This window comes from Larus michahellis, chromosome 21 (genome assembly GCF_964199755.1).
Source record: "Larus michahellis chromosome 21, bLarMic1.1, whole genome shotgun sequence".
Taxonomy (NCBI): Eukaryota; Metazoa; Chordata; class Aves; order Charadriiformes; family Laridae; genus Larus; species Larus michahellis.
The window spans coordinates 3,369,408-3,393,623 of NC_133916.1; the positions used below are offsets into that span (position 1 = coordinate 3,369,408).

Below are 24,216 nucleotides of genomic sequence, written 5' to 3' on the forward strand. Positions count from 1 at the left end.
GTGCCCCAGTTCTCGTCAGGGCCCTGTTTCACAAGATGCTATGAATGGGAAGAAGAGGAAGTCTCTGCGCTAAGTGGAAGAGAGACAGTGAGAAATGAAGTGACGTGTCACCAACTAATGAACAGAATCCAGAGTCCCAGTCCAGTTCTGTATCTAGTCAGCCACATTGCTCCTTTAATATGTATTTTTCCATAAAAAGTGATCAATTTACCAAGCAGACCTGGCATCAAACTGGAAGTCCAAGTAGAGAACACTGTATATTTAAAAATAAACCAGCTATCTGGCATTCATGTATACAGATCAAAATGGAAAGGGAGTTCAAACTGAACAGCAGAAACTTCAGGCAACTTGAAACTCCCCGGCTGCAAAGCTTATTTTAGTCTGACAAAGCATGTCCTTTCTTTGTGGGACCCTCCCGATTCCTGCTTGTCTAACAAGGAACCGGACATAGTGTGGAGACGGAGCCAATCAGAAAAAAACCCAGATTTCTGAAAGGGAACAAGAGGAATTTATGCTGGGCAAGGTATCCTTACTTCTCTGAATGCTTGTAAAAGGAGGTACAGGCTGCTTTTGTGTGCTCTCCCTGTCTGCAGCACACCACACCTACCAGTAACTGCAAACACATGAAGACAAAAGACTTAATTTTCCAGGCTACTGCCAGCTATCTAGCTGTCCAGACAGCAACAGGCAGCAGTGACTCACCTGCAGTCCACGTGCTCCTGCTGCCGGGGCTGCCAAGACACACTCCGCTGGGGCCTTCTGTTCCTGGAGAACTGACACAGGTTTTTCCTGTTTCAGTGAGCCCTCCCCTTGCAGAGCTGGAAAGAAGCATAGAAAACATCCAGGTGTGGACATTTACACAATAGGGTTCTCAGAACAAAAATAATAGCTTTAGCTTTTTTTTTTCCTTCTTTTTTTCACCTCTTTTTAAACAGGGGAAAAAAATATCATTCCCATTTTAAAATGGAGAAACTAAAGCAAGGGAAGAAGCAGTAATCTGTCCTGACTGTGCGAGCTCAAATAAACATCAGGCATGAATTCAGGCTGCCAGTGCATTGTTTTAGGTATTAACCTGTTCTGCCCGAGGTATCAAATTTGCTGTCCAAACAAAACAACAAAAGCAGCAAGAGCTAGGGAGGCAGGAATGCAGGCAGCCAGAGATTATCAAGGCAGAGCAGCCAAAGGACCTGGGTGCTTGCACTGAGGACAGAAGATTATTTGCCCATTCTGGTAGAAGTGACTGCAGAGAACAGAAGCAGGGACTGCTCACACACCAGAGCCCATCCTTCCCTGCAGCAACAATCACATTTCAGTTCCAATCTCCTCCAGCACCAGTCACAGCAGAGCGCTACCTCCAGCACAGCCTGGGGAGCATCAGGGGAGAATAAAACAAGTTTCCCAATGTTGCTGACCTGTTAGATAGAACACGCCATCATCTCTGCGCTTCACAATGACATGATCTACTGCCAGGGTGATAGGAACAGGGCCAGGGGAGGTAGGGTATACCCGGGGGCTGTCATCCTGGAAAAAAACAAAGCAGAGAAGAGATTAACTTCTGTGACAGCTCTGGCAACTCTGCAAAGGATTCCCCTTGCCCCCAGGCTTCACAGGAGCAGCATTACAGATTGGCAGCTCTGCCAGAGCTCACCAAGGTCACCCACCATATGGAAAAGCCTGCCTTTGTATACAAGGCTGCATGTGAGTCTGAACCTGTGTAGAAAGCACTCCCACAAACCAGAACCAAGTTCTACCATATCCATAATAAAGGCTGAGGAGAGGCCTACGACCATCACCCTGAAGGCTTCTCTCACAGTTGTCCTCCTACAAATTCCTGATTCAAACCCCTAGCCAATATTCCTTAAGCCAAAAAAAGCCAATATCCCTTAGTCTGGAGATTTTCATGCTGCTGTGCAGCAACGGTGGTTCCTGCTCGTCAATGGAGCCAAAGCACTGCTTTTGAAAAGGTTTAACCATTAAATTCTGTCAGTGCCCCTCTCCTAAATATCGCCCAGCTCTTACATAATGTTTTCCATCTGTAATTCTCTAAATGCTTACAGAAAAGGTCAAATATTTCCTGTTTCACACAAGCACTTGGAGGAAGAGGCATTTAATTCTTTCCCTTGAGTCTGCAAAACAGGTCATCAACAAAGCTGGGGAGAGAATCCGAATGTCAGGCTCCCATTTCTCCACAGTCTGATCACTCAGTTCTACCGTGTTACTTGTTTGACCCTAAGGCACTTTTAGAAGCAAAATAAAACAGTATCAGGAAAACAGGACCTCTACGGAGGCCCACAGAAATCCCACAGCATCCTTTCCCAAGCAGAATTTTGCAAGTGAGCTCTGCCCAGGCTGCCATCCTGGGGGGAATCTCTGGTTTGCCACTCACCTTCAACGTAATTTTGGCATCCACAACTTCTATCTCCATGGGCATCACCTCTGGGATTATTTCATCCTCAAGGAAGGGGCCAAGGTTGGTAAGGAAGGACATGAAGAACTCTGCTGTGTAACTGTGGACCAGCATATGAAGGAAGCCGTTCTGAACAGCGAGTGGTGAATGCACAGCAGCACTAGGTCCTACTTCAAGACGCAAGCACACTTCTGGCTGGGTCTTACTAGCTTCAGGGACTGAAGGCTTCTCTACATCTGGATCTCCTAGAGCTATAGAAGAAAGGTTTCATTGCAGAAGACAGCACCAGTAATAGGATATAGGCTCAAAATAGGTATCTTGGAAAGCCATTTACTGTCCAGCTGCAGAACACAGTCAAGTTCACAATGACAGCAGTCCAAAAACATCCTTTGCATTAAATTAATCCAAATTTCAAACGACTCAGAAACTAACACCAGAACTGGACCGTTTAAGCCCTCAGATGCATCCCTCTCTCTTACCATCTCAACGCACTTTAAAACTAGCTTTCGTTTTGCATATACAGGAGTTGACCAAACTCGCTCACCACTCGGCTCTCCAGAGCTGATCAGCCTTTCCGCGGGCCTCAACGCTACCCAAAAGCTTGTATTCCACTTTGCCCCCTCGTGGCCACAGGCAGTACTATTAAGGGAAGGATCAACAGTCCAAGAACTGCTTTTACAGTTATAGCTGCTTTTGGTTTCATTTGTATGGAGTCGGGTTGGGTTTTTTTGGTTGGTTGATTGCTTTTGGTTTTGTATTTATTTTTTTATTTTTTATTGTAATTCGAATTTAGGCTGGGGAAGTACACTAGCCCAGAAGCATTATTCTCAGGACAGGAATAACTTCAGGGTTTCCCTAGATAGCTTTATTTACTCTTTTATTTATTTCATGTATCCTAGCAACAATTAAAAAAATCCCAGTCAATGATTACTAGGCACTATAGAGCTGACTGTGTAAGCACTTTGAAAACATCTTTCAAATACCAGGTTTGAATCACTGACAGGTAGATTCTTAGCATTCACATTCCCTCACACACAAGTCATATTCAATTCTAAATACGCTAAAAACATTAACACTTAAATACCAGTTAAAATGGAATATTCCCTGAGGGTGGCCAGTATAAAGCCATTTATAAGAGTGAAGCTCTAAAAGCAGCAGACTCCAAGAGCCAGCATCTTACCCAGATAACCACGCAAATACTGCCACATTCCAACGTTGTTCAGTTGCTCTGGAACCACACTCATTACTTGTAAAGCAACAGACAAATCATCACCTCGTGCCTCTATTCCACAGTTCACCTCATTCATCTTCAACACGAGGACAGACACCTAAAACAGCAAGTGACAAGCTCATTTATTGAAACAAACCACCGCACAGTTTGCTTCCAGATTCGCTTAAAGACAATGTTACAGTGAAAAGGAACAGAACTCTGACCAGCTGAAGGCTAGGGTCTTCACTCTGTGAAGTGGAGCTGTTTATTTCAGGAGACGCTCCACCCTCGTCCTCTGCCATCAGGCTTCCTCTACTGCCTGTGTCATTGTGGACCTGAGGAAGATGCCCTGAGGGAAGAGGGTCCAGGCTGGGTTCTGAAATGGAAGTAACAACAACAACTCCTCAATTCTGTTTCTTTTTCTGGTTTTTTAGAAGTCATGATGAGCAGTATCTGCCTGAATCTCATGGCTTATCAGCCTATGCCATCCTCTAGGGAACCCTCTCCAGCTCCTCAGATGAATTTAAGCAACACAGAGCTGAAGCATAAGATGTCCACTGAAATGCCCAGTGAGTGTACCCTATTTCCAACCAGCCTTTACTAAACCCCTCCTAAATGCTGTGTACCATCCACCCACCTACACACATTCACAGTCCTTGCTCTAGTACATTATGTGCAGAGGTCACCCTCCCCACTCATTTATACTCCTCATCTCAAAGAAAAGGCACCTATAAAAGCAGGAAGAACCATTGTGGGCGAACTACTCTTGACCTTCAAAAAGAAAGAGCGGCACAAGTGAATTCCATACAAACACGGCACGACTCAATTGCCCACGGCAGAAAACTGTTCACTGATGTGAACTAAGAGTGAGGCAGAGGATAAAGCCAAGCCCGTTACCAGAATCTGTGAGCATCACAAAGCCGTCACTGCCATCGCTGTCCACAGACAGCCCATCCTCAGGGCCACTCCCATCCACGGATGTGGTGTCAAAGGAATGCTGGGATGCTGTCCTCTTCATGGAAAAGAAACGCATTCGGCTACTGCCTCCCCCGCCTGGAGTCACTGCTCCCTCTTCTGCTTTGGGCACAGAATCCCTACCAAAAAAGAAGCGATAAAGGCAAACAGCTTAGCCTCCAGCTTATACAGATATTGGGCTGGACTCTGAACACTTGCAAGTCAGACTTTAGTGTATTTAGACCACGCCCAAGAGATGAAGATCTAACCTCTCTCTAATCCAAATTATATGGAAAGGGAGCAGTCGGTCTACATTTCCCCCCTCGCCAGCAGCCTTGCTGCTGCTATGGTGAAGCACAGGAGGATGGCCCACTCACTTGGCTGGGGGGAGAGAGAGCATCTTCTGCATGGTGGAGGTCATCTTCTCCCGGCTCAGGCTCAGAGCGTCTTTTGTTATAGACATGGCTTCTTTGGTGAGGTCCATAGTCACGTGCAGAGCTTCCTTCGTGGCATCCTTTGTGATATGCAGTGCACTAGACAACTCCACCTCTATGTTCTTCAAAGGGATGAGTTCTGCCTGGCCATTGAGATTGATGTTTCCTCTCCCCAAGGGCTGCGTGTCCGAGGTTGGGCTAGAAGGGAGAGCAGGAGGGCTCTGAGGATGGCTGCTGGTCTCTGCTGGTCTTTCTGCAGCCAGGGCTTCCACAGCTTCATGTGCTTCCTCTATCAGAACTTTCTCCTCTGTGCTCTTACTATGTGGAGCTGCAGTCAGAGCTCCATCACTTGCAGATCTTGGGAGTGTCTCCACCGGTACACTGGTTACACTGGTACCTGTGTTTTCAATGCCACTGTCCTCTGGGACCTCTGAGGTACTGCATATTCCCTTCTCTGAACTAGTCTCTGATTTCAGCTCCTTCTCTTCAGCTGCCAGCCCCTCCTTGCTGTCTGAAGGAGAGAGCTCAGACTCAATCAGGCTTGTTGTGTCTGAGTCCAGGGATCTGGGTTCCAAGACCCCTGGTGCAGGGTTCATGAGTAGGGACACTTCGGCACTATGGAACACAACTCCTACACAGGCAGACATGGGATCTAAAGGAGACCCCATCACTTCCTGGGTATCTTGGGCCAACTGCTCCTGTAGCGTTTGCAGAACTTCTCTCATCCTGAGCAGCACCAAGTATTGGTAGTGGTTGAGACGAACTTTGACATGAACAGATGAGGACACAAGCACATGGATATCAGCAGAGGTTTCCAGCTCCTTCTCATCTACTCCATCATCAATTTCACAGTCAGATTCACCCAGAACATCCATTGTCTCTGGGACCTTAGAGATGTTCTTCAGATCCTGGTCAGTCTTTGATCTTTGACAAACCGCATGTTCTCTGGACAGGTTCTCATTCTTGGAGTGATTGCTAAAGCTGGCAGAAGGCTTGATTTTCAGCTCAGAGGCAGCCAGTTCCTGTCGTTTAGATATTTGAGCTTGCCCCCATCTCTTGGGAAGGCAGGCCCAAATGGAAAGGGGAAAAGGGTCAATAAAGCTAAGGGCTCTGCCCTTGGAGCTTTCAGCCCCCTCGAAGTCCAGGGAGAGCTCAGCGAAATTCATAGACCACAGATCTTCAGAGGCAGAGGTTTTGTGTAGCAGCTGGGGAAAGCCTGGATGCTTCTGAGGCTTATCATCTACCTCATATGCATGGCGCAAGAAAAGGGTGTGGAGCAGGCTGAAATTGTCCTGAGACCTTGGGAACTTAGTGTAGCTGGAGTGGAAGAATTCTGAACTGGCAAATTTACGGAAGAGGCTCTGGAGGTCCTGGCAGGTGCAAAAGGGAGCATGGCGGGTGTTGGTGACAGTCATCTCTGACGTGCAAATGCAGAGCATCTGTGGACGATCTTGATGGTCAGTGACTTTCTTCTCCACGGGGACATTAAGCTACACAGAGGAGAAAGACATTACAAGTAATGCACTGAGAAGGGAAATTAACAGTGGCTTATCCTGGCCATTTACACAGAAGGTCAGCTGCAGAATATATAAACAATTGAAAAGTCTTGGTCTCTACCAAAATCCCAGGAGCTGGACTAGAATCTCAACTTATCCCTATTTGAAAAAATAAATAAGACTTACAAATCACAGAAGAAGAATCAGACACAAGGGAATTTAAACTGAGTTTTATTTTAGGTTCTTTTACCATCCATGGCTTACGTAGCAGCTCAACTTACAACATTCGCTTTGATCTTTCTCTGCAAGGACTTACTATCTTTCAGGCCTTTAAGACACCTCATGAAACTGCTATCAAGGGCAGTCAATGACAAACACCATAGGATGTCAATCCAGAAGATGTAGGCCCATTGGGAACGGTATGAGAGTCACAGTGGTTTCCAAAGGCCAGAGAACAACTTTTGACTACCTGAACCACCAATTTCTCCTTAAAACTGTTTTCATAAATACTGACTTGCCTGCCTATTCTGATCTAGCACTCCAGCTATGTCCTGGTCTCATGTTCCTTCCACAACAGGGAGGGAGAGAACACTGAAGACTGGAAAAGGAATGAAATGAACGGTACCTTCAGCCGGAAGCCATCCAGTCGAACATCAAAATGCTCATCGCGCTTCCCTGAATCCTCCAGCTTATAGATGGCTTTGAACTGCTCCAAGCTGCGGTAAAGATCCAGACAGAAGAGGTTTATCCAGAGCACGCTTGCTGTATCCAGGGTCAGCGTCAAGCCATTCAGCTGTACATACAGGTTTGGGCATGGAACTAGAATGAAAGAGAGTTGAGGCAGATTAACAATAGCAGAAAAGGCAGTTCAAGCGGTCTGCAGCTCAGCTGCACTGACAACACCAACACAGAGGGCTTCAACACCCACTGGAAGACAGATCCCTTGATGAAAGAGAGAAGCTGTGGTGCAGAGAAATGAGGTGTTCCAGGTCTCACATCAAGCCATCTGCAGAGCACTCCAAGCACCCTACAATCCTACTCCAGCGCTAATGAATGAGGCAGAACCCTAGGAGTTGGGCAGACACAAGCAGCTCCTTCCATACATCCTGGATACACTATTTTGCAAGCACAACTTTGCCTCCACATTTTGCCCTAGGCGAACTCTATCCCACTTTCCCACAGGCAAGAAAAAAATATTAGAAAGGCAAACAGCAGAAAACTAAACAAGAACAGAAAGAACAGACACCCGGAGAGTATGTAACAGGATTAACAGACCTAAAGAATTAAGAGTTAACTGATTCTTTAAGAAACTTAGGAAAGAAGGTGCTAACCTTGGTGTATTACCTGGAAAGTCCTGATTGTCTGGGAAGTAATACTCTGTGAATTCAATATGGATCGCAGAGACCTGATCAGGAAGTTTGAAGAATTTTCTACTACATGAAAGCAAGGTGGAGGGTTTCTTACTTTGTTGACCAGCTGTAGAAACCTGAAAACACAATGGTAAGCAGTTGTGCAGAATTCAAATTTGGCAAAGCAAATTGTCCTAGTAACCCTGCAGCCTCCTGTGTTCAATCTATCTCATTTACATATCACACATACTCTGCTTTCAAGTAAAAATAAATCTTCTTCCTACCTGCTAATAGTGCCAACTCCTCTCCTTTGAGGGAGTTTAGTTCTTTGTGTCTCCCGTCACTGCTAGTAAGAGCCATGACAACCAGAATTAGGTGACGTGAATACACAGAAATGAAACCTGTTATAGCTTTCTTCAAGATTAACAGCCTGTTAGTAAGTGCGTTACAGTATCTGGTACTGATTACGCCCTTGCAATGGTTCCAGGGTATACGGGTGTAGGGCCTGATCCAGTCTAGGAATGCTTTCTGTCCTGGATCAGAAAGCACGAGGGAAGACTTATTCCTCCTCTGTCAAAAATCCATATCCTCACTAACTTCTCAAATGCATGGAATCTGTTACCCTGGGCCTGTCTAATGCTTGATTAAAGTTTAGATGCAGAAACTCTGTGGTTATGTATGCTGTTTCCCCTGAACGTGAAAATTATCTGTTCATACTTCATTTCAAAGTTTTACATGCAACATAATGTATTGCATTTGGGTTCTCTGTATGGAGTTTTGGTTGTCTTGGATGACATAAGATTTGCATGATTCATTTGAATCATATCAGACTAAATTTCTTTTTTTGAAATGACATGAACATCTCCAGACACTGATGAAATCCCTACCTGGTGAACATCCAAGTCATCCACTCGAATTACCACACAGCTGGATCGAAGCCGGTTCCAGGGAGGGTGCCGGAGCCGTGGCAAACTTGTGGGAGGTATACGGCCTTTCTCTAAGGGATTTTTATGAGGACTCAACGAAGCATCTGGGGGGATGGAACAGCAGAACCAATAGGGTTTTACTCCTCTCCTTTGCTGCACACTTCAGCATCAATACCAACACGTATGTGCTTACAGAGCAGAATTAACAGTCCCAAAATTAGAAACAGATGGGCACAGTTAGGCAGGAAAAAATAAACTTAGGACTTTTGAAGGAAGAACACCGAAAGATGAGTATGCTCTGTAGCGAGAGAACACATTCTTCAGCTAGACTGTAAGTATTTAATTTACTCATATACTCGCTTGCAGATAAACTCAATAAATAAGCTAGGAAAGTGATGACTGCAGTCTGTCTGCTCTTGCTGCAGTGTTATTCCAGTATGATAGCCACTTTCCTTCACCATTATATTCATGATTTTTAGTGTGCTATGGATTTCTGCACCAACAAGTCAGCCTGCTAAAATGGGCAGAGGTAACTAGATGGTTGGAGCAAACTAGATTGCTGGATGGAGCAAAATTGTTATCGTCTCCTGCTTTACCAGGAGTTTTATCAAATATCATTACCTGGTTTCCTTTTGAAGGGGGAAAGTGGAGTCCTGGCAAATGCAGGGTCTGTTTCTTCATAAAGCTTCTCAATCTTGCTTTGAAATTCATTGACCAACTTCTTTGCCCACTGTCCCCGTGTTTCCATTGCTTCACTGTACCGCACCCAATGCCTGCAGGCATCTCCTGCATGAAAACAAGCATCCTGCCTTTAAAAATTATATTCCTGGATACATGCAACCCTCCTGTGCCCCTGAATGTGTGCAAATCTGTACAGCATTCCTCTTTATTGATACCACATCTGGAACATGCAATATGCAGCATACTAAGTGCTGGTGAAACAAGCACAGGGTTTCATACAACAGAGCTGGTCCTACCAGCAAGTGTTCCAAATTCAAGTGTTGGGAAGAATGCCAAGGTCACTTTTCCTTGATTCTTCAGTTAACCACAAACAGATTTTCTCCTGGGATACATCTTATAAGCCTTCCAAATTGATTAGGCACATGTAAGAACCAGATTCAGAGCTTAAGCAACTGAAAAGGAATCTATAGTTTCAAGTTGATGTCTTTACAACAGACAGCAACTCACTCCTCTCTTTGTACTCTGCTCTGCCAGCAACTTGTCAGTCAGCCGCCGACAGGTAAATTAGATTAACCCTGCCCATGAGGATTTAAGTCCCCAGTCCTTTCTGTAGCCTTTCTTCCTGAAGCCATATAGCATCACTGTTCTTCAAATTCTATTTAATCCCCCTCCTCAAGTCGGGAGGCCACACGCTCCCCTACCTGCCCTGTGGAAAGGATAATAGTCAAAAGCCATCCTCCTGAAGGTCAGCTGCATGGCACCTCCCAGCATCCCATGCTTCAAAGCACCTGCGGAAAACAGAACAAAGAAAATCATGATCAGCTGTACAATCCAAGTCCTGGTCCAGGAGAATTCAGAACAACATTGCTTTGATTGCCACCACTGATTGATTATCATCGTGGCCAGTACTAGGGTATCAACTTTTAGAAAGCTGTATCAAAACCTTGTCCTAGGAAGGAAAAGGACAAGGGAATGTAACAGGCCAACAGTTTGTATCGTAAGAACCAGACCTAGAAGCTCAAATAGCAAACTGCAAGATCCCATTGCTTCCCAGGCCCACTACAATAACCAGCACTTGTGTTTCCAACACTTGCTGGTAAAACCAGTGAAATAAAGACAACAAAACTGAGACAAGATGTTGGTAACAGCAGGTCAGGAGACAGCCATGCACAGATTAATTAAAAAAATATTTGCAACAGTGATGGATGTGGGTAGGAGATTTTTTTTTCTTTTTTAAAGGGATGATGCATGAAAGCGAACAGTACAACTTGGATCAGAGACGGTTGTGCATAGAGAGAGAGAGGGGCAGCTTTGCCTCAGAAGAGAAAAAAGTACTTAGAATTCTACCTCAGTAGGGGGCAGCTAGGAGTAAAACAGACACTAGTTAGCGAAGTCTTGCATGAAAAGAACACGGTAGGTGGGGGAATGGTCTGTCAAAGGCGGCAAAGAATCCTTGCTGCCGTGAATGTCCTGAATACTGTCAAAGCAAACTTTTTCTCACCAAGTGGAATGATCGCGCTTTATTCCCATTGCTCAATACCAGATTGTTCCTATAGCATATCCGCTATCATTTCAACTACGTCACCAGCAACCTTGTCCACTGATGGACTTCCCCATGTTTGTACAATGGAGGTACGAAAGATTTTCCAATACCTAGTTCAGAGGTACAGAACTGATCTCTCTATCAGCCTGAACAACTGCCTATTGCCTTACTGGGTAACAGTAACGTGAAAGATGCTTGTTTTCAAGAGGAAAATCCTCCTTCAAGACCAAAAATTAATGACCGGATTAATGTTTTCCTCCTGCTCTCGGTTACCTGACTCTCGAGTGTGGCTGTCATCACAGATATGCAGATCCAAGCGCGAGATGAGGAGGTGGTACGACGACTCTTTCATGTCATGCTTATCAAAGTATTGACCAATGCTACTTGCATTCGGGCTGACTCCAAATGGCTGAGACCAGGACTGCTGGGTACTTGGAGCAGGTGGTGTGATCTATTAGAGAGACACAAGCTCGGTAAGAACTAATAGAAAGAAAAAAATAAAAAAATAAAATAGAGAGAGGTTATAATGCAATGTAAAACAACGCATGCAATCTTCCAGACTGCAAGGCATCAATCTGTAGAAATCGAATTGGGAGTCCAGAAATCTGGATCCTTTCCTATGTTCTCACGAGCAAAACTCTTTTGCTGTGGTTCTGCCTCCTCTACATCAAGCTACCGTTCATTTATCTTGAAATACGCTGTAAGACTCCTGGACAAAAAGGGCTAAATATTCCTGATCCTCCCCCCTTCTATGTAATCTCACTGCACTATGTGCACAGCCCTCCTTCCCCAGAGCTTCCACCAGCATCAGCAATATTCCTCTTCCCTTATCCTTGTCTCTGAAAACATCTTTTGTCCTCTGCTCTATGTATTTATTCTGTGACGTTTCACAGAATTTTGAAAACAAAGAAAGTGGTAAGGGAAGTTCAAGGTCACTGGCAGAAGCAGCTGTTCTAAGGTTCTCGTACACTGCTAGGCTATATGTGAACCAAAGAACAATTGCAAAAATCAAGAGCTCTCTCCAGAGTAGGAGGAAGAAAACAAGAAACCCAAACAACAACAGTGAAACTGAATGCCAAATGTTTTCCCTTGAGCATCACAGCTCACTATGGTTTTATGTCATAATTTATTATACCAGAGTCCCTTCCCCCAGACTCATGCAGATAGTCGTTCAGAGACAGAAAAGATTATTTCTAGAACATATTTATTGCTTATTACCAAATCAAACCCTCGTGGGATCCTCTGCAACTTTCCACGTGCCAGGCAAACCTGGAAAGCCATGCAACTTAACACCACTTTTCCCCCCCATCAGACAGAATCTAGCCTGTGACTATGTATGAACATTCTCTGATGCTTACTGGCAATGAATCCAACTCTTTTGGTCACTTCATGACTCACTCACCTGTACAGACTCTGGTGCCAAGCTTTTCCTCTGCTGGGCAGACTTCTCCATGGCTTCACTCAGAGACTCTGCGTATTTCATCATTGCTTTCAGCTGAGAGTCTGTCAGCACCCAGAGCAGGTCATCAAGGAGAAACATCAGCTTAGATGCCATCACATTGCAATCTTTGGTCTGAAAGAGCAAGGAGGAGTCATGGACTTTAAGAATTTCAACCATATACATACATTCTTCATAATACATGGAAGCTGTAGCAGAAATAAGAGATGCCGCTCTGAAACTCATCTGAGGGAGAAATTAACTTGTCTGGTGGATGTCCACAGTACCTCCTCTGAGAAAGAAAGTAGTCAAAGCTTCCTCCTCTTTAGGAGGCAAATGGCTCACTGGTTTTAAAAAAAGAAAAAAAACCCCAACGCCCAGATGGTTTAATATTTTTTTCATCATCGCATATCTGTTGACAGCTAAAAATAAGGCTACCAGCCTTTAATCTCCTAGTAAAGAGATGACAGCTCTCCTTGGGATGTTCGAAGGGATTTAAAAAACTTGCTCCGTACATGTTACCCTCTGGGAAATAAACTGCTTTGACATTTGGTAGGAACGCAGCTGTCTCCAACAGAAAACACAGAGTGATATAGCAGCTTGGGCTCAACATCTGTGAAGGAACAGAACGGCTGCTGGGGAACGTGGGAGGATGTGTGCATCATCACCGCACCAGGCAGGAAGACTGTATCCTGCAACGTATGGAGGAAACTCTCACCCTTCTCTTGAGAGAGATCTGGATCCTCCCCTGGTTAGTAATGAGTCTCAGAGGAGTAGTAACAGGATCCTGATCGCCATTGTCAGTGGCATCTGCTTCTATCCTAAGTGTCTGCCAGGTGAGCTCTTTGAACGTCAAAACCTGCCCAGAAGAAAAACAGGAAAATGGTGAGATTTTCAAAAACTTCAAGGATTAAAATAAACGCTTAAAGGATGTGGAATAAATCAAGGCCACAGAAAATAGTTTGACAAGTTTTTCTTCTGTGATTCCAGTACAAAACCAAAATCATGTACCAGGTAACATCCAACCCCCTCTCTCAAATCGAGTTTAAAACCGGACAAGTCACAAGGGCATTCAGAGCTTCTCCAGTTTCATTCTCTCAGATTAGAAAAGCTCAGAGAAAGCCCCGAACGCAAGTCAGCTCTCAGCCACCCTGTTCCAGCAAATGGTAGGCAAGTTCAAACCTCCCTACCGTCACTGTGTGAGAATTCAGACAATAGCCTGATTACCCCAGAGGACTTGGGTTACACGAGTGTCACTCTTCTGTGCACATTATGGCAGGCAACATAAGGTGACTCCTTACCTCTCCTCTCTGCGGATCTGTAATGCGGGTGAGCCGCAAGTCGCTCTGTTGCCAGTTTGGGTTGACACTGTAGCCTTGGAGCTGCCATAGCTCAAAAGAAGCATGAAAGGCCTTGGAGTGAATCTTGATGGTGATGGAATTGACAACAATAAACATCCCCTCCACGACTTTTTCAGCAAAGCCATATTCACTGCGAAGAGAAGATCTCTCAAAGTCATCACCTGTTACAATAAAAGGCCTGGCAGAGGTAAGGATACATACAGAGAGACTCCAAGGTTTATAAGCAATACTAGAACCACTTAAACCTGACTGTAGAGAGGCCAGTGGTTAACCTTCGAGAACAAGGGCCACCCATAGCTCAGTAGCATGTCAGAAAGAAATCATAGGGCTCAGGATCTGACCTTTGACCTGCAGCAAGAGCAATGGGAGACTGTCCGTTGGGTGGCCGAGGCTCTTCACATGTTCGCATCTCCACCTCCACTTTATCCAGGTACTGTAAAGGCAGAACATGGAAGCAATAAATACAAGACCAAGACTCAAGCTCAGGCTACCAGCCTTAGGTCTGAGGTTCCAGGGCAGGAATAAACAAGCTCTGGGTTCTCATGCCTCTCCAAGAGTCCCATGTGCTAAAACTCTCACACCATCAGTGCCAAGCTTGTTGGGTAATCTGAATTCCCAGAAGTGGGGGGAAAACAAACAACAAAAACGAGGCACAAGGCTGCCCTGGACTTCACTGAGAGCTCAGACCACCTCGGTCCTGCAGTGAGATGTGGGTCTCATGGGAGGTCAGCCATCGCCAAACAGGACTATTCTCAGAACTCCCCTTCCCCTATGTGCTAAGAGGCCTTGAGGATTTAGGTCAAATGAACATTTGAGTGTGCACTTCACAGTTTCCCTTTGCAGGATTTTTCTCAAGTAAAGAAATAAAAGCAATGAACAAAAGAGGAAACATTACCAGGCAGATTGGGTGCGTTTTCAGCTTTGTCCACTGGATCTGAAACAATAAAGTTGAGGTTACAAGGTTACATTTTGCATTGGAAAGTTTGAGAAATCACAGGCAACCGTGAGTCCAAAGTTCTTCTCTGAGAAATGATCACAGTGACAATCCATCAAGTCTCACCAAATCCAGGTCAGGCTCACACAGACAAGCGAAAAGACATTCCAGCCACCAGACCTATAAATCCAGCTTAGCTTTTGGATCTCACATATCATCACAAGTAACAGATACTCTGCAGGTCAAATTCTGATTTTTCATATTCTTTCATAGAGAACATTGTCCTTGAAGAGTTTACAATTAATTGCTGCTGTTATTGGAGTCAGGTAACACCTTTGAAGACTGTGCACAAACAAAAAATACTCAATTTATTTTCTTACAGCAACACTTATTCTGCAGTTGTCGTAGGAGGGAGAACACGTTTGTTACTAAATTAAGCAGATCTGACTCTAAAAGCAGAGCAGATCAGATGAGCAAGAGAGGCTCATTTTTATTGTCACTTGGCAGAGTAGAGACATATTTCTTTTATAGCAAGTCTCTCTGATACACTAAAAACTTTTACATTCACGTAATACAACTATGGTTAGTACCAATTGAGATTAAACAATCTGTCACTTCATACCAACTGAAAAAGAAATAAATTTTTTTGCTCTAAAAACCACAATGAGAAAGAATTTGTAAGAGGAGTTCAGTGTGCAAAAGTGCAACTGCTTGCACAGTTTCAGTGATTATGCATGTAAATGGATAACTGTGGGCGCAAAGGCTGACTGAGAGCAGAGAGTGCAGCTTTCCACATGCACTATTCACACATTTCTCACGAATGACACTTTCAACAATTAAGACTTAACTTCAGTTTATTTTTACAATATCTCACAGCATAATTAGGCTTTCAGAGAACTGCACTCCATTTCTCTCTGCTTCCTATTCCTGTTGGAGGCCTCTGTTACTTCTTTAGCATTAAAAAGAAAAGTCAGCATAGATGAAGGAAGACACAGCAAACAACTCTGGTATCAAAATAGCAGGGAATGACCAGAGATGTCTGTAAAATCCTAAGCGACATCGAGGTGATGTGCAGGGAATGATAGTTCGCAATTTTTTCCAATAGCAGCACCAGGAGGTCATCAACTAAAACTAGTATATGCAGGGTTGATACAAGCAAAAGTAGATGTAGTTAAGCTCTGGGATTCTTTGCCATAGCACGCTCTGGATGAGCAAGTGAGTCCAGACAGCATACGCAGCAAATTGCTGGAAATTCATCAGTGGCTATTAAGACCTCACTGCTGGCTTAATGAGTCACCTGAAGGTGAGGAAGGATCGCACACACTTTTTCTGTGCTCTCTCAGCATCCTCTACCATCCGCTGCAGGCCACCATCAGGGGCAGAGCGCTTGGCAAAGCCAGCCATGTCAGGTTTCACCAAAGGGCATCTCATAGCATTCAATTAGCAAAACTCACACCTAAAGCATAGGTTTTGAGATGCATGGATTGAATCACATCATGATTCGTCATCAGAAATTCCTAAGTGACACACAGAAGCTGCCAACGGAGGGCCTCATCTGCCTCCGGGGATGCGAGCGCAGGCTCCTCTGCTCACCCTGATAGATGCCTTGTTACAGTAGACGCGAGTGATGGCAAGCCAGGTGGGCAGCTCCAGCACATTCTGCAGCACCTCTTCATCCAGCTCCAAGTTAGTCAGCTGCCCCTGCCCTTTCAACGTGCTCAGGTTGATTTTGTCTGGAGAGAGATTCTTGGTAAACCTACAAGAGAAGAAAGAGGAGACTCTAAAAACAACCCCCAGCAAAGCTGGAGCTAGAGGAGCCTTTAAGAGAGCTATTTTAAGTATAAAAATCTTTGTGTTGTTTTGTTAAATGCCTTCTGACATTTTTAAACCCAGGGCATGTTGGTTGCTCCAGAAAAAAAAAAAAGTGTTTACACTTTGACATTTGAAGACTTGTTCGTTTGTTTTTCTTTTAATTCAAGTTTGAGAAACTCAAAATTCTTTCTAAAGCACTGGGAACCTGGAAACCAACAAAATTGCCCTAGGACAAAAACAAAGAAAAGCAAAGCAGGTCAGCAATTTTACTTCCCTCAGAAGTACCATATCAGTGGTGAAAAGTTTAATTATCTAGATTTTTTTTTTGAAGTTTTTGACACAGGAAAGGAAAAGGTCATTAATAAATAATTTTTACGGCTGTCCCTTTAAATACCAGTCTCGAAGTCCAGCCTGTTCTTTGGTCAGCAGGTCCAAGCATGCAACCTAACTCCCCTCCCGGTGACCAGCCCAAGCTCCCGTCTTCCTCTCCTTTTGGCAGCCAGCAGCTGCTGCTCTCTCTGGTTGCAATTCCTCCTCCCAAGTGTTTCTGTTGTTTCCACCTCCCTTGTGTGCAGCCTACAATCTTCAGATGCATCCAAAATGCAACGGATGAAACAATTTCAGCAGGACTCCTCAAGAACAATGTATTCTGGGGCAAATTTGAAGACTTCTGATTTCATTAAAACCACTGTGGCCCCTAAGGAACCAGTTTAGAGGGCAGCAGACCATGGAGGCTGTATGCGTGTCAGCAATACCTCACCGGGACAGCTGTCTCCATCGAACAACCCTTCTGTGCAGAAGGGGCCATCACCAAGGGAGCGAGGCAGCTCACACCAGGACACTCCGCAGTCACAGGATTCGAAGCCGCCAAACAACTCACCCACTACTGAAGCCAGGGCTTATTCCACACATTCCTCCACGCTAATGCTAATTCTAATTCTGTACAGTGGTCCAGAAAGCGGAAGAGAAAGAAAGACCCTATTGTCAGCATAAGCAGGATTAGGCTCACAGTTAGTCACACGCTGCCATTCTCTCTCCTTTCCTGCACCAGCAGCGTGGGCTACTTCTCTGTGAAAGGCACAAAGGGCATCTGGAACAAAGTCATTACTAAAAGAGGGGAGCAGGAACCAGAGCCACACTGCCAGGGTGGCAGCTGATGTGGCCACCGTAAGAGAATGAGGTGCAGTACAAAATTGGCTGAGACACCAGAGCAGCTGCTAGTCAGTCAACCCAGGGCTTCCTGGGGCAAAAGTGCCTTTCCAAAGCGAACATTTTATTAGGAGAAAGTCTGACAGACAGCGCAGAGCCACTGATGCCAACCCTACGCTACTGATGCGGCAACTCCTGGAAGAGGAGGATGGCACAAACAGCTGGGGGTTTGCCTACTACTGCTTTTTACCTTCACCCCTGCCACTGTAGCGTCTCCTGCCACCACAGAAGCCTGAGTCAGACATTTACTGTGTCATGCTGTCGTCTCCCTCCCTTGAGCCAAAGGTACACACTGACAGCTGATTAAAGACCAAGTTTATAACACACCTGTCAGCATCTCAGGCTGACACATTCACTTTAAACTTGTTACTCCCTTTAACTGGAGGCCCTCTTGTTTAAACACACCCAGGAAGGTGGCCAAGTTCAACACTGCTTCTCAGCATCTGTACAAAGAAATAACATATTCCAGAGTGTGACACAGCAGCTGCTCCACTGGCGGGGAGATGCAGGGATATGCTGAGCATCTATAAAATTTGTGCTTGGAGTCCTGTTGCGAGCACCCAATCTCAGACACTGCTGAAAATTAGACCAAATACCTCCAGGGGCAATACACGAGCATCCTTGTCTTGCATTAGAGAGCCAGCTCTGTTGAAAGCTGTTGTAATCATGCCTACTTGGGACTGGATACTAAGAATGAAACAAATACAACCTGAACAGGTAGGTAATAAAAAGCACTTGGCACTGTTAAGCTCACAGCCTGCTGTGGGTAGTGATCAGCTTACAGGTGGGGAGAGGCTGAGGCACAGAGCAGCTTTCCCACACTTGTTAAAGCGAGGATCAAACCACAGGCTTATCAGATCCTCATCCTGGGCTAAGCATGCTTAGATAGGCAAGCTGCTTTCAGCTGGTAATGCAGAAGAAAAACATAAGAACTTGTCTAAACCAGGGCATCACCTTTATTTAGTGTGTACGCGTATCAAAAAGAACAGTAACCTAGTGAAAGGACGCTAAAGCTGTGAAACAGGACACTGGTGGAGAGAGTGGTATGAAACATGATCTAGCTAAAAACAAATAACTATTTGTAATCACCTACAGGGAGAGGCTGCAGAGATCCTGCTGAACAGGTAAGAAAACCACCACGAGTGCCACCAGACTCTACAGAAGAATCCTTTCATGAGGCATTCTCGATGCACCAAAATGTACCATTCCACCCCCAAAGGAGAGGTTACAGACCCCACTGACAATGGGACAACAGAAGCTGCAAGTTTTGTAAGCAAAAAATCTAAAACTGAAACAAATTCTCTCTTTTAAACCACACAGTCAAAATTCCTGAAGGTATGTTTATTATCATGTCCCCTGCTCTCAGTTTCTCCCCCTGTAGAGGAATCCAAGCTCTTCAAATGGAATAATCTTCAAATTTAAGGTATCTTGATACATGTAATGCATGTCAGATGGGGCTTACAGGAGTAAAACAGTTGAAGTGTGCCTGTGAATTTGGGAGTTCTTAGATGCCAAATCTTCATTACTTCTTGAAGGGAACTGCTTTGGTCACTGCCAGGGGAGGAAAAAAGCAGCAAGAGCAGACAATTTTAGATGTTTGTTGGCAGGCTCGCTCCATTCATACTCATCAACAGTAACATTTTTGGCAGCATGGATTGCTGGCTTAGAGAAAAGTGAATGAAAATGGTAGCTATTAGGAAAACCGACAGTGTGGGATATCTGCACTTTTTTTTTTTTGCAACTCTAACAGACATCACATAGCACTAAGCCAGTAAACTCAAAGGACAGCACTCCTTTTGAGCTTGCCAGGATTACCATGACAAAAGTAAAACCAGAAAACCTTTTTCTGTCTTCTATAGAATTGTCCCTGCAGAGTCACAAGGGCATTTTGCATCTGTGTACACTTACACAAGCATGCATCCATCCACACTAACAATACCGGGAGCAACTTTTCTGTCTCTGCGAGAGTCTGCCAGCCAGAAGCGGATCTGCTGCACCACAGCCCAGTGGACCATCACAGCCACCAGCATCCACAGAAGGCCTTCAAGGGACTAAAAAGTTCTTGCTGCATTCACAGTTAAGGCAGTGGGAAACACAAGCTATAACCTTATAACAGCTATAAGCCAGGGAAGTCCTGCTAGGTCAAGCCTCTGGGCTAAGTAAGCCCAGTGGTTTGCAGAGAAGAGTTTTCCCTACAGTCCGTTTCCCAGTTTCCCACTGTTTCTTACCACTTTAGACGACACAAGCATTAGGGCTCTCAATCAACATTTATAAGAAGCAGACAGATACAGTCATTAACAGCGCCATCCTAATTCCATAGCAGACTGAATGTCTCATCCTAAGGTACTAACAACTCCCCGATGATTTAAACCTCAATGCCTTCTTGGGATTTGGCCTAGAAGAATGATGTTCTTTAAGAAACCCTCAGCTTTCTTGGGCGGTTTCTGAGATCATGATTCATTTGCTCTGAAGCTCATTTCAGGTTTTAGGTGGGCAAGGCACAGGACTGTCAGTCTATTTGCTCAAACATCACCTTGAATATATGTCAAAAAATGATGTCACTACTAAAAGAATGACTGCCTGATTCATCATCTTGTATATCCAGAGGCCACAAACTCACTGATTGCAAGAGGGAATTTGGCCAAATCTGATTTCTGGCCCAAAGCCAGGCTATAATCATAAATAATAAATTTATGTTCACATTTGTAGCTGTCTGGCCACCCTGTCTCCAACTGAGCAAATCCATAGACAGATAATGTCAGAAGAAGATGTCTGAAACCATAAAACTTCTTTTCAGATCTCTCTCTCTCATTACCTTGCTGACACGTGGTACAGGAACCCTCTCTTCATATGCTCAAATGAGATTTTCTGCCTTAGCTTCTTCTGCAGTTATTCAGTAATCATTGTCTATTGTATGTAATCACTACCTACAGCTAAACACATTTATTTCTATTAATATCTTTGTTACTATGGTTATTATATGTGAGAACTAATTAGCAGTACACCAGTGACCTTGATTTTACTTAATGACAAGCATCATCTATTGGCAGAAGCAAGTAACTGTATGGCTTGCAATACTAGCCACAGTTGCAGACGGAAAAATACTCAAAACACAAGTAAGCCAGGAAGGGGGTAACTTGTCAGCTGGAAGCTGAAAACAGACAAGCAATATTAAGGGGCCCAGGGAAACCGCTGCAGACAAGGTTCATGCCTTCATAAGGGTAACAGCAAGGGAAGAGATGAAGTTTTTCTACTTTAATTTGTAACACAGATACGTAATCTAAGCAACTATGGCAGAAGGACAGAAATTAGATGTTGAAAAAACCCCACTATATTCTGGCCAATGCAATTTGCTCCTTACCCAAAATCTTTCCCAGAGCCTTGTCTGGTTAGGTTTTGGACAGGCCATTTAATGGGATTTCCATCTTCCTTGGGAAGATCTTCTACAATCCAAAAGTCTCTGTGATAAGACATTTACCCTCATATTAAACTCTCTTATCTTGGGAGACAAAGAGCATGCTTACTTGGAAAAAAAGGTTCATGACTAGTAAAAGAAAAGGTCAGTGACTTCCAAATAGAGGAAAACTTTCAAGGAAGATAGCAGCAGAAGCTTTAACTGCAAGATCCATGTCCGGGAATGAACTGAAAAATAAGTATGGAGGAAATAAAACCGGGCAAGTGATCAAAACTTCTGTAAAAGTAAAAAATAGCTGCCTCGAAGTCACATAGGAAGAAGAAGTAAAAGCCCTTTCAGGAAGAAAAGCCATTTTACTTACTCAAGCTTTTGGTCTAACTGTTGAGCAATCTGCCTGGTAAGCAGGCACAGTGCTACTCAAGATTGAGAGATTCAGAGTTGCAGACAAGGAAGAGAAACACATTGAATTAGCAGAAGACTAATTTATGCACAGTATTAGATGGCATCTAGTACCAGTCTCGTTGGTATCATACCTACTTAGTATAAAGCCATTTAGAATTTAAGGAACTCTGATCAACACCAAACTAACCAGTTGTTTAGAAGATGGAAAGCACCACATATTATTGAAAAATCACCTCCACAACTCCAGCTCTACATTGCATACAGTACTAGTGTACCCTAGATATACTGGTAGGGAATAATATTTTCCTTTGTGGACAATGAGGTCCCCATGCAATAAGCCTGATGACTTTGTCCTACTTAAGTTACACAACAAACTCTGTACATGTTACCATGTAACCCGGTAACAGCCTTTAGCACTATACTGGTAGGCTCCTTATCAGGGTGCACTGATGTGCCTGTATACACATACCACCCGTGGCTTTAAATTATCAGCTTTCTGTTTTTCCAAGCTTTAACCACACTGAATAAAAGGCTGAGCCACTCAACCACCCAAAGCCAACTGCGGTTTCACATGTACCACAAAACATCTTTATGATTAGTCAGTTGTCTTGGCTCCAAGTTATCCATGGCTAAGGTTAAAAGACTTAGAAATTCAATTCAAAGTTAAACTTGCACAGGGGGGGAAAAAAAAAGAAAAAATATCAACATTTCTAAACAGATCAGAACAATACTGAAATATTACACAAAGCAGGAACGTCATCTCACTCCTTCCTGGAGTCTGCATCCTCACTTACTTAGGTGCCTGAGGACACTTTCTTGTCCCAACCAGAAATGGCTGTTACACACCCCGAATACCGGAAAACTGCAAAGGCTCCAGACTAGGCGCGCTTCTTGCGCCACACCCACTGTCAACTGATTTGGTAGTAGGAGACCTGTAAAGCAAACCATAAACTAACCTGAAAGGAAAAGAGGCTGGGTTTTTGGCAGGGGTTGAACTCCATCTCCCTGAGGAACTGTTTTACTATTTCTAGCTCATCGTCTGGAAGCTCAGTAAAGTTTAAATGCCAGCTGCCCCATGCTCCAAAATCTGGAATGAAAACCCTCGTCAGCTGCCAGGGAATTTCCTAAGACTAAACCTCAAGCAAATAAACACATGAAAGAAAACTAGGAAGAAACATATAAATAAATGCACTAGTCAGAAGTCCCACTTCTCAGATTTGAAGAAATTATTTGCCCTGCAATCCAATCTGCATTTTTGTTTCCAACCTGCAGAAAATAACAGGTTATTGCATAATTTAGACACAGCTGAGCAGCTGCAGAGGAGGTAAGAGCTCAAGGAGTCTAGAAGAAATGAGACAAGGGGAAAAGAGTCATGTTTAATGGCCCCTTTTCCTGACCCATCACTTCATCTGAAGAGTAGCTGTGGCATGGAGAGGTTCCATGCGGCTCTGCAAAACCCATCAGCAGATGTGATGATATATCCAGCCACATTTTCCTCTTGAGCTACTGAAGGGCAATTTATTTTTGCTGCAACAAGAGTCTATTTAGCATTCCAGAAACGGCACACACTTCTCTCTCGAGCCGAGTGGAAGCGGTTGGAAAAACCTTGCATCCAGCAGCTGACACACACTTCGTAAAATTGACAATTTGATTCTTCTGCTAAACTGCAAATAGCCACTCTGATTTTAGAGATTACTCTCTGTGAAAGGAAAACACCATGTCCTGTTATGCGTGCAGTCTCTTTTCCCACCCCTGCCTTGAACAAAGAAATGGTTTGCTGTTTATTACTTTAGTCCATAACAGCCCAGGTTTCCGTCTTTCCGTCAAGACTTCCTCAATATTAAAATTTTTAAAAGTCTAAAAAACCCCGTCAAAACGTACTAGGAGAACAATAAATTTCCAAATTACAACATTAAAGAGTTTGCATCCAGCCTTAAATGCTTTGCTAGACATAGCACATAAGAACTTAAGAGACAAACTTACTATGAGTGTTTCAGCAGTCAATACCTTGGGAGCTCGGCCTGACGGCCTGCAAAACTGCAGCCACTGCTGGGAAGGAGACTTGACAAAGCTTCTTTCTTATGAATTGGCTCAGAGCTTCTTCCTACAAACTGTTTCCACCCTGTTCCCAAACCTGCTTCTATTTGCTAGTACTCACAAGGCTATTTTCAGAGCGATGTACAAACTGGCTCGTTAGTATTATCTCTACTTAACCGCTGGGGAAACTATGACACCAAGTGATGAAGTGACTTCCCCATAGCCACAGGAAGCTATGGGAAGACCCAATCGCACACCCTACCCAACACAGCCTGTTGGGCATCTCCCTTCTGTCCCAAACCCTCCCACCTTTTGAGACACATGTCCTGCTGCTCTCAGACACAAGAAGACCAAGATGTGCAGCTTAAAAATTCAGGGAGGTTGTTCACACCTGGGTTACATTCTCTCTGTATCATACTGGTGTTGGTCAAGTCCTCTTCAGCCACACCAAAACACATGCAAGCCCCTCGCAGGCGTGAGAACACAACCACATCCCTCCTCTGCTATTCTCTGCTGCTGTTTGTCCAAGTGCTGGCTGCAGGACAGGGTTATTCTGGGCTTTAGCCACCAGATTTGTTTTTCAAGCCTTCATGTTTTGGATTCCAACT

At 44.3% G+C, this 24,216-nt stretch overlaps 1 protein-coding gene across 1 annotated transcript in view; it reads right to left on the reverse strand.

The window, feature by feature from the left end:
- Nucleotides 1–24,216, reverse strand: part of BLTP3A (bridge-like lipid transfer protein family member 3A) — a 34,968-nt gene that overhangs the window by 4,587 nt on the left and 6,165 nt on the right. Inside the window, exons 2-20 of the mRNA XM_074564085.1 lie at nt 16,327–16,489; nt 14,695–14,733; nt 14,141–14,232; nt 13,740–13,929; nt 13,157–13,297; nt 12,403–12,573; nt 11,274–11,451; nt 10,159–10,245; nt 9,398–9,562; nt 8,738–8,880; nt 7,846–7,987; nt 7,127–7,320; nt 4,949–6,495; nt 4,515–4,711; nt 3,842–3,993; nt 3,588–3,735; nt 2,387–2,658; nt 1,413–1,521; nt 703–818 (exon numbers count right to left, since the gene is read on the reverse strand). Of these exons, the coding sequence (XP_074420186.1) occupies nt 703–818; nt 1,413–1,521; nt 2,387–2,658; nt 3,588–3,735; nt 3,842–3,993; nt 4,515–4,711; nt 4,949–6,495; nt 7,127–7,320; nt 7,846–7,987; nt 8,738–8,880; nt 9,398–9,562; nt 10,159–10,245; nt 11,274–11,451; nt 12,403–12,573; nt 13,157–13,297; nt 13,740–13,929; nt 14,141–14,232; nt 14,695–14,733; nt 16,327–16,489 (4,246 nt within the window). The remainder of the gene's footprint in view (nt 1–702; nt 819–1,412; nt 1,522–2,386; nt 2,659–3,587; nt 3,736–3,841; nt 3,994–4,514; nt 4,712–4,948; nt 6,496–7,126; nt 7,321–7,845; nt 7,988–8,737; nt 8,881–9,397; nt 9,563–10,158; nt 10,246–11,273; nt 11,452–12,402; nt 12,574–13,156; nt 13,298–13,739; nt 13,930–14,140; nt 14,233–14,694; nt 14,734–16,326; nt 16,490–24,216) is intronic.